Source organism: Propithecus coquereli, unplaced genomic scaffold (assembly GCF_000956105.1).
Source record: "Propithecus coquereli isolate 6110/MARCELLA unplaced genomic scaffold, Pcoq_1.0 Scaffold610, whole genome shotgun sequence".
NCBI classification, from domain to species: Eukaryota; Metazoa; Chordata; class Mammalia; order Primates; family Indriidae; genus Propithecus; species Propithecus coquereli.
Genome location: NW_012152064.1, coordinates 181,090 through 189,811, shown reverse-complemented (window position 1 = coordinate 189,811; position 8,722 = coordinate 181,090). Strand labels below are relative to the sequence as shown.

The window sequence follows — 8,722 nt, the reverse complement described above, 5'->3', positions numbered from 1 at the left end:
ATTCACCCTGTGCAGCCTTTGAACCGATGGCAATGATTCAAGTGTTAGTGAGTAAATGGAAGCATGATAAACAATGAATCAACTTTATTAGTGTGAAGGGCCTCAAGCTTACAGCACCAAAGTAGTCATTCTGTTTGGCTTTCACGAGCCACTTAGCGCTGACTTTCTTGCCATTTCTCATAGCCTATGTCTCCTGCTCTGTCCCTCGATGTTCTCTCTGATGACTACTCAGCATGGCCATTCTCTGGTGCTGTAGGGTGAGAAACACAAACACAAAAAGGACAGAGAAGTGGATGTTTTGGTCAGAGGACACCTCCGATCTCTCACACCTCTCCTCCGGTAAGTGTAGGCTTTGCCCTTCTGCTGAGCACCGTTGCCTGTTCCCTTCCAAAGCCTATCTCTCCTATCTTTCTTCCTCAAAGCCTAAGGCAAAAGGCAAAGGGCATTCTCTATGAATTAGTTTTCCTGGTCTAAAATGCACTTATCTGAATCTGCACTTTACCTCATGAAGAAACCATATCAGCTCTCTCACCTTACACCCAGGACAGTCCTAGATACACAGGGGCACTCAGAGAGGAAACAGAATGACTGATGAATCCTGACCTATATTTCCCGCTGAGGCATAAAGAATAGTAGTGGACTTCTAAGACTAACAGAACTGGCTTCCCAGTTATTGCTTTGTACCCTAGCTATGTGAATTTGGACAAGTTATTTCTCTTCTCTGGTTCTCAATATTTCTACCAGTAAACAATAGTAACAATCTGTTATAGGTAGAAATAAATGAGATAAAAATAGGTGAAGTAAAATATCTAAAGTGCCTAGCATCATGACCATTACATGGGAATTCTTCAATAACACTATTTCATTTCTCCTGTGTGATTCTTCTGTATGATTCTCCTGTATGATTCCAGTTAATGCTGATATGCAAATATTTAAAATTCAAGAAAGAATGTATTAGATGTTATAAAAGGGAAAACAAAGCACTTTTAGGATCAGAGGAGAAAGTGATTACTACTGGCAGTGGGGATCAGTGAGACTTCCCTGACAATGGGAACCCTTAGTGGACACTGGTAGCTAGGATTCCAATAGAAGGAAATCAGGAAAATTAAGGGAAGGAATGGCATAAGCAAAATAGAAATGCAAGACATCGGTCCTATTTGGCTGAGCTGCTGAGTACGTAGGAGGATATTTGGCTCCAAAACTTGATTGGAACCAGATTAGAGAAGGCAATGATTATCAGTCTAAGACCTTTGGCCTTTATCTTTGAATGTGTTTGAAAAGAAGAGGGGCAGTAAAAGCCATGCTTAGAAATATTCATCTGTAGCATGACTCCTTACAGGTAAGAAGACTAGTAAAAAAGATGTTAAAATACTGAAGGTGAGAGGTAATGCACTGTTATCAGTGACTTCAGTTAGCCTTGCAAAAATTATAGTTGCTCTTTCAGCCCAACAGATGGATGCTGGTCTGATTTTAATTGCAGCTGATTTTTATGACAGTTCTTTCCCAAGGCAGCCATAATTATGGTAGAAATGATATTTTTAAATTCAGAATGAGCTCCTTCTTTTGGCTGTTAGATGTGGCCTTCATGGAAGGGGTGAGATGTTTGGAGATGGAGTTACATGTTTATCCAGAAATCAATGGCCACTCATCAGGTATCAGGTGGTTCTGGAGAGGCTCTTGGTTTGATAAACTATAAATACCAACCACTGATAGAGAAGGAGAAGGGGGAGTTACAGAGAAAGCAGAGCACGTGAAGAGGCGTATTTACTCACTTGTCATCCAATGAGAAACAGACATTCTGTTCTGAAACCGACAGAAAAAAGACAGGGCTATAAAGATGAATTGTTTAGTTAGCCTCAGGCTAGCTCGATATCAGAGCTGCAAAAGATGGGGAGAACAACATAAAGAATTTTGGGGAGAAGGGCTCCTGATAATGTCTCTGTACTTTTTAAAAATGACTTTTCTGAAGGACAGGATTACAGTTAAAAATAAAGGTACAAATGTTAAGGCTTAACACAGCAGAACAGGGAGTGAAGAGAAGGACTAAGAAATTAAAGAAAAATATTTTTTGACCTTCCAAAAATTATTTCTAGAGAATTACAGTTGTGTGTTGATTGGTGTATTGTTCACATCAATTGAAGATATTTACCAAAAAGCTCATTTAGAGGTCCCAAAGCAAATATTTCAGATGTTTCAAGCATGGGATACAGCTGAAGAGATATTTCTAACTGGCTTGTTTAGGATTCCAGAATCAGCTGAAGTAACTCATTAGAGAAAGGAGTGAAGCTGTATTCAATGAGTAATCAACATTCCAATTCTAAGAGTTTCTTTGTATACTTTTTTCTGTTTACAGATGACACAGTTGATGACCACTGGGAATCAGACCATGGTGGCTGAGTTCCTTTTCTCTATGTTCCCACATATACATGAAGGTGGCCTCTTATTCTTTATCTCCTTGCTTCTCATTTATGGGTTTATCATAACCGGGAACCTAATGATATTCATTGTCATCCAGGTGGACATAGCCCTGCACACCCCTATGTATTTCTTTATCAGTGTCCTCTCCTTCCTTGAGATCTGGTATACCACGAGCACCATCCCCAAGATGCTCTCCAGCCTAGTCAGTGAGCAGAAGACCATCTCCCTGGCTGGCTGCCTCATGCAGATGTACTTCTTCCACTCACTTGGCATCACAGAAGGCTGTGTCCTGACAGCAATGGCCATCGACAGGTACATCGCTATCTGCAATCCTCTCCGTTCCCCAACCATCATGACTCCCAAATTTTGTATCCAGCTGACAGCTGGATCCTGCCTCTGTGGCTTTCTTCTTGTGCTCCCTGAGATTGCATGGATTGCCACCCTGCCCTTCTGTGGCTCCAACCAGATCCACCAGATATTCTGTGACTTCACCCCTGTGCTGAGCTTGGCCTGCACAGACACATCCCTGGTGGTCATTGTGGACACCATCCATGCGGTAGAGATCCTGGCCTCCTTCCTGGTCATCGCCCTATCCTACGTCCGGATCATCATGGTGATTCTGGGGATGCCCTCGGCCGAGGGCCGTCAGAAGGCCTTTTCCACCTGTGCTGCCCACCTTGCTGTGTTCTTGCTATTTTTTGGCAGTGTGGCTGTGATGTATTTGCGATTCTCAGCCACTTACTCAGTGTTTTGGGACACAGCAATTGCCGTCACATTTGTTATCCTTGCTCCCTTCCTCAACCCCATCATATACAGCCTGAGAAACAAAGATATGAAAGATGCTATTGGAAGGCTTTTCTGCCATAAAAAGAGGGCTGGAGAGGCTGGGAGATAGATCTATATCCTGGAAACTCTGAAAAGCCTCTTGGAAGTGCAGAATTTCACTGTTCCTTGTCTTGTCCATGATTATCCTCTTTTTCTATTGCCATAGCTACTTGCTTTATTATTATTAAAAAGAATGATAGGCCGGGCGCGGAGGCTCACGCCTGTAATCCTAGCACTCTGGGAGGCCGAGGCGGGCGGATTGTTTGAGCTCAAGAGTTCGAAACCAGCCTGAGCAAGAGCAAGACCCCGTCTCTACTAAAAATAGAAAGAAATTAATCCGACAACTAAAAAGATATAGAAAAAAAATTAGCCAGGCATGGTGGCACATGCCTGTAGTCCCAGCTACTCAGGAGGCTGAGGCAGGAGGATCACTTGAGCCCAGGAGTTTGAGGTTGCTCACTCTAGTCTGGGCAAAAGAGTGAGACTCTGTCTCAAAAAAAAGAAAAAAAAAAAAAAAGAATGATAAACTGCTGTGTTCAGGTCACAGGTGGTAACTGGATACCTTGTTTACATCAGTGCCCCTACCATGTTTGTGATAGTTGAAGCAGTATAGGTGGATTCCCCTGCTTCTAGCACAGGCTGGCTTCCTCCTCAAACTCTAGTAGCTGGGATCTGCCCTTTTCTTCTGTGATCTCACACACTGGTGAGGATTGAGAGCAGGATAGAAGAGGCATCACGGACAGTTCTGAAAATTATCACTGTTAGCTTTTCTCCAATTCCCTTTCCAGCTATACATTCCCCTGTCATTCAACATTCCATATAAATAAATCATTTCTTGATGCTAGAGAGAAGGCTTCTCCACTTTTAGCTTATTTAATTCCCAAACGATTTTGACAACGATGGACTAATCATGGACATGATGTGTTACAGAATTTTAGACCCAAAGGAATTTCACAAAAATTAATAACAATAATAGTCCTCTATATTTCTTTAGCACATTGCTATTTAAAATAAGTTGACATCTATAAATCCTTTTGAAATTTAAAATACCCCAAGGTAAAGAAGTCATACATCAGTATTTTTTAAATGTTGAATTTAAAGCTCAAAGAAGTTTAATGACTTACCAAGGGCCACACAGGCAGTTACTGACAGAGCTGGGACTTAACCTCAGGTACTCTACTGCATGCTCTTTCCCCAGTAAATACAAAATTTTGTTTAATCTACATGATGCTCAAGAAACTCGATTATACAAACTTCTTTCCCTAAAAGTTTCCTGAGACCTGATGAGTTCTCAGTGAGTCCGAGGAGTCAATAGTCCTTTCCTCTGTGAATTTCCAGGATGTGGCATTATGGAAAAACTATTAGACTAGGAGATTCAAGGACCATATTTTAGAGCTTTTTCTGCCACACTAAGTTATGCCATTTTAGGTGATCTACTTCCTTCCTGGCCTTCAGTTTCCTGGTCTGTAATTATGCAGTTGTGTTAGATCAGTAATGTATCAAACTAATTGATTATCGGAACTTATGACTCAGAAAATCTGAAAAGGAAGCCCAGTAACTTTACATTTCTAAAAATCTACCCCAAAATTCTGATGATGGGTAAGAGTTGGAATAGCTGGATTAGATGATTGCTAACATCATTTCTAGTCCTAGGACTCTTTGACATTAATAAAAGCTAACATTTTTAAACAATGTCTAAACCTATGCTAGCTAAGGACCTTACACAAACTGTCTCATTTATCATCATAGCAATTCTATGAAATTAATATTAACCTTTTTTATCAAATGGGAAACATGAAACATAGAGTTGCAATAACTTGTCCAAGTACACAGAGTTAATTATAAGAAAGCCAGGGCAGAAACTTAATGATGTCTGGTCCCAAAGCCAGGTCCTTATTGACCATGACCTTGTACCTACAGAGCTTTCATCCTAACGACTAAATCTAAGAAGAGTTCAAAAGAGAATATAAATTTCAGTGATAAATGTGATTACTGATTATTATATGTAACAGAGCAAAAGGGTTTACTCCTCCAGCATTCAAGGTTTATTTATTTTTAAAATGTTTGAGTAGTAACTCAACGTCAGGCACTCTGTCGGTACAGAAGATTCATTTAGTGACTATCATATATCATGTAAGTGGGCTTGGCCTTTGGAGGCCTCAGAGTCTAATGAATCATTATTGCTGCAATTAATAAGAACATCATTATCCATCAAATTTGCTGTTTTCCTTGTCATGAGATTTGATGATCCTACAGACTCATTGTTCCCAGCTTGTATGTTATTCATTTCCTCTAAACTTTCCTAAGTTCGTTTTTTGTGTTTTAAACCTCTTTGAATGTATGCCCTTTGCTATCCCCTTCTCTCTCAACCCTGCACATTGATTCTTTTCACAGGGACATCCTTAATCTTTAGAGCTAAAGCTCAGAATGATTACTTTTAGCACTGTTCCTCCTGCTTCTCAACCTTGCTCTAAATTGCTGCAATCTTCAAGAAAGATTCTTCCCACTAATATCCCTGGCATTGATGTCAGAATCAATAACAGTCTTTATTTTGATATGACTTGTTCTCTATCTTTTTGTTTTTCATGCTGTTAATGTCATTTTGTTTGCCTCACATCTCCCAGTAGACTAAATAAGGATACACAGCAAGGAAAAGCTTTCCTCATCCTTCTGAATGTCAGAACACTTAACATAGGATTCTGAAAATTATCTGTTGATGACCCAAGATTTGTTCTTGGCTAGTGGACCAACTCATGGACAGGCTGGATTGGCTGAAAGAAAAGGTAGATCAATACCTGTGAGAGCAAAGGAAACAGAGAGAAAAGGGGCAGCCTTTGATGTCAATGACAAGCAGTACACATATAAGCCCAAGGTAGCAGAAAGAAAAGGAGTAAAAGAGGGAGGATTTGCCACCTAAGTGGAGGCAGAATTCAAAGGAGCCGAACTAGATACCAAGTCTATCCAGATTCTTAATTGTTTTATTCCCAGGCACCTTCCCTGATGTCTTCTTAGCCCTAGCCCTAGTTCAGTATAGGAGCATCTCCTATAAGTGGTGTCCTTGCTTTTTGCTTAAGGTCATCAGTATAGGAGAAGAGCTATTTTCCACATTTCTTCTGAAGTTGAAGTTACCTTAGAAGGCAGCTAGTTATTTCCCCTTTTCAGCATATTTGAAAAAAGGTAATCCAGCCTCTGCTTAAACATTTAACCAAGTGCCCTGCTTCAAATAGAGGGTTTTCAATGTGCCCACCACCAGGATAGTGTTCACTGTACCGGATAGGTAAGTTTTCATCCCTCGTCCGCTTCCAACCCTCCCCCTTCTTAGTTTCCAAAGTCCTTTACATCTTCTTGTGCCATGTGTACCTATCGTTTACTCCCACTCATTAGTGAGAACATGTGGTGTTTGTTTTTTTTATTCCCCAAATATTTCGCTTAGGATTATGATCCCCAGTTCCATCCAAGTTGCTGTGTAAAACATTATTTCATTCCTTTTTATGGCTGAGTCTTACTCCATGGTGTGTAGTACTACATTTCTTTATCCACTTATGAATTGATGGGCACTTAGGTTGATTCCGTATCTTTGCAATTGTGAATTGTGTTGCAATAAACATTCGAGTGCAAGTGTCTTTTTGATAAAATTATTTATTTTCCTTTGGGTAGATACCCACTAGTGGGATTGCTGGATTGAATGATAGGTCTGCTTTTAGCTCTTTGAGGAATCTTCATACTATTTTCCATAGAGGTTGTAATAGGGTGCAGTCCTACCAACAGTATATAAGCGTTCCTTTTTCTCTGCATCCATGCCAGCATCTGTTGTTTTTTGACTTTATAATAATGGCCATTTTGACATGGATAAAGTGGCATCACATTGTGGTTTTAATTTGCATTTCCCTAATAACTAGTGATGTTGAACATTTCTTCATATGTTTTTTGGCCATTTGTCTATCTTCTTTCGAAAAAAATTCTGTTCATATTTTTTTGCCCACATTTTGATGTCATTTTGTTTTTCTTGCTGTTTTGTTTGGGTTCTTTGTAGATTCTGGATATTAGTCCTTTGTTAGATGTATAGTTTGTGAGTATTTTCTCCCATTCTATATGTTGCCTATTTAATCTGTTCATTATTTCCTTTGTTATATAGAAGCTTTTTCATTTAATTAAGTCCCGTTTATTTATTTTTGTTGCTGCTGTATTTGCCTTTGGGTGTTAGTCATAAATTCTTTGCCTAGGCTGATATCTAGAAGAGTTGTTCCTATGTTTTCTACCGGAATTTCAATGGTTTCATGTCTTAGATTTAAATCTTTTATCCATCTTGGCCAGGCATGGTGGTTTACACCTGTAATCCTAATCCTCTGGGAGGCCAAGGCAGGAGGATTGCTTGGACTTAGGAGTTCGAGACCAGCCAGAGCAAAAGTGAGACCCCGTCTCTACTAAAAATAGAAAAAATTTGCCAAACGTGGTGGCACGTGCCTGTAGTCCCAGCTACTCAGGAGGCTGAGGCAGGAGGATCGCTTGAGCCCAGAAGTCTGAGGTTGCTGTGAGCTAGGCCAATGCCACAGTACTCTAGCTCCAGCAACAGAGCAAGACTCTGTATCAAAAAAATCAAATTAAATTAAATTAAATTAATCTTTTATCCATCTTGAATTAATCTGTATATGATGAGAGATAGGGCTCCTGTTTTATTCTACTGCATATGGCTATTCAAATTTCCCAGCACCATTTATTGAATAGGGCATTTTTTCCCTAATGTATGTTTTTGTCTACTTTGTCAAAGTTCAGTTGGTTGTAGGTAGATGGCTCCCAAATTCATCTTCTCAACTAACCATAATCCCATTATCACACTCTAAAAAATTAACATTTGACATTTGATTTTATACTTTTGTCTTGTTTTCTATTACAGAAAAATTATTTCTTAACATTATTAGCATAATTATTTATATTAAATATTAATACAAATAAAAAGTTGTTTTAAAATATCAATACTACAACTTCTGAAAATAAGACTACTGAATAAAATTTTAATTTTCTGTTGTTCTTAGAACATATACTACTACACATGTTCAGAAAAAAATAGCTTTCTAAACTCTGTGAAATAATTATTTCCCTCTGTGGTTATATTACCAGTTCAATAAAGTTAAGCTCATTTCCTTCAGTTTTTTATTTCCTATTTTTAGACAATTTTATTTTAGATTAAATGTATTCCTATTTTGATTTTTTAAATATTTATTTATCTCCAAAATCAAAACTACATTCAAAGAATATTTAGGAAGTCTTATTTCCTAAATGTACCCATTACCCCTATTTCTTTCCTCTTCTGATAATTCTCCAAATCTTTTCCCCCAAGCTTTATTGAGGTATAGTTAAGAAATAAAAATTACACAAACATACGCACACACACAGTGTACAACATAATGTATTAATCTATGTAAACACTGTGAAATGGTAACCTAATCAAGGTATTATAATTAACATTTCCATCACCACA

General features: G+C 38.8%; 1 protein-coding gene across 1 annotated transcript; it reads left to right on the top strand.

The window, feature by feature from the left end:
- The first annotated feature begins 2,192 nt into the window (after positions 1–2,192).
- Positions 2,193–3,350, top strand: LOC105822474 (olfactory receptor 6K6). The gene has a single exon (XM_012659458.1). It carries the CDS (start codon positions 2,354–2,356, stop codon positions 3,311–3,313), a length of 960 nt encoding a protein of 319 aa, XP_012514912.1. The 5' UTR covers positions 2,193–2,353; the 3' UTR covers positions 3,314–3,350.
- The last annotated feature ends 5,372 nt before the right edge of the window (positions 3,351–8,722 follow it).

Bases quoted from the DNA above. Each gene is read 5' to 3' on its own strand.
- LOC105822474 (XM_012659458.1), top strand. From the start codon at position 2,354: ATGACACAGTTGATGACCACTGGGAATCAGACCATGGTGGCTGAGTTC.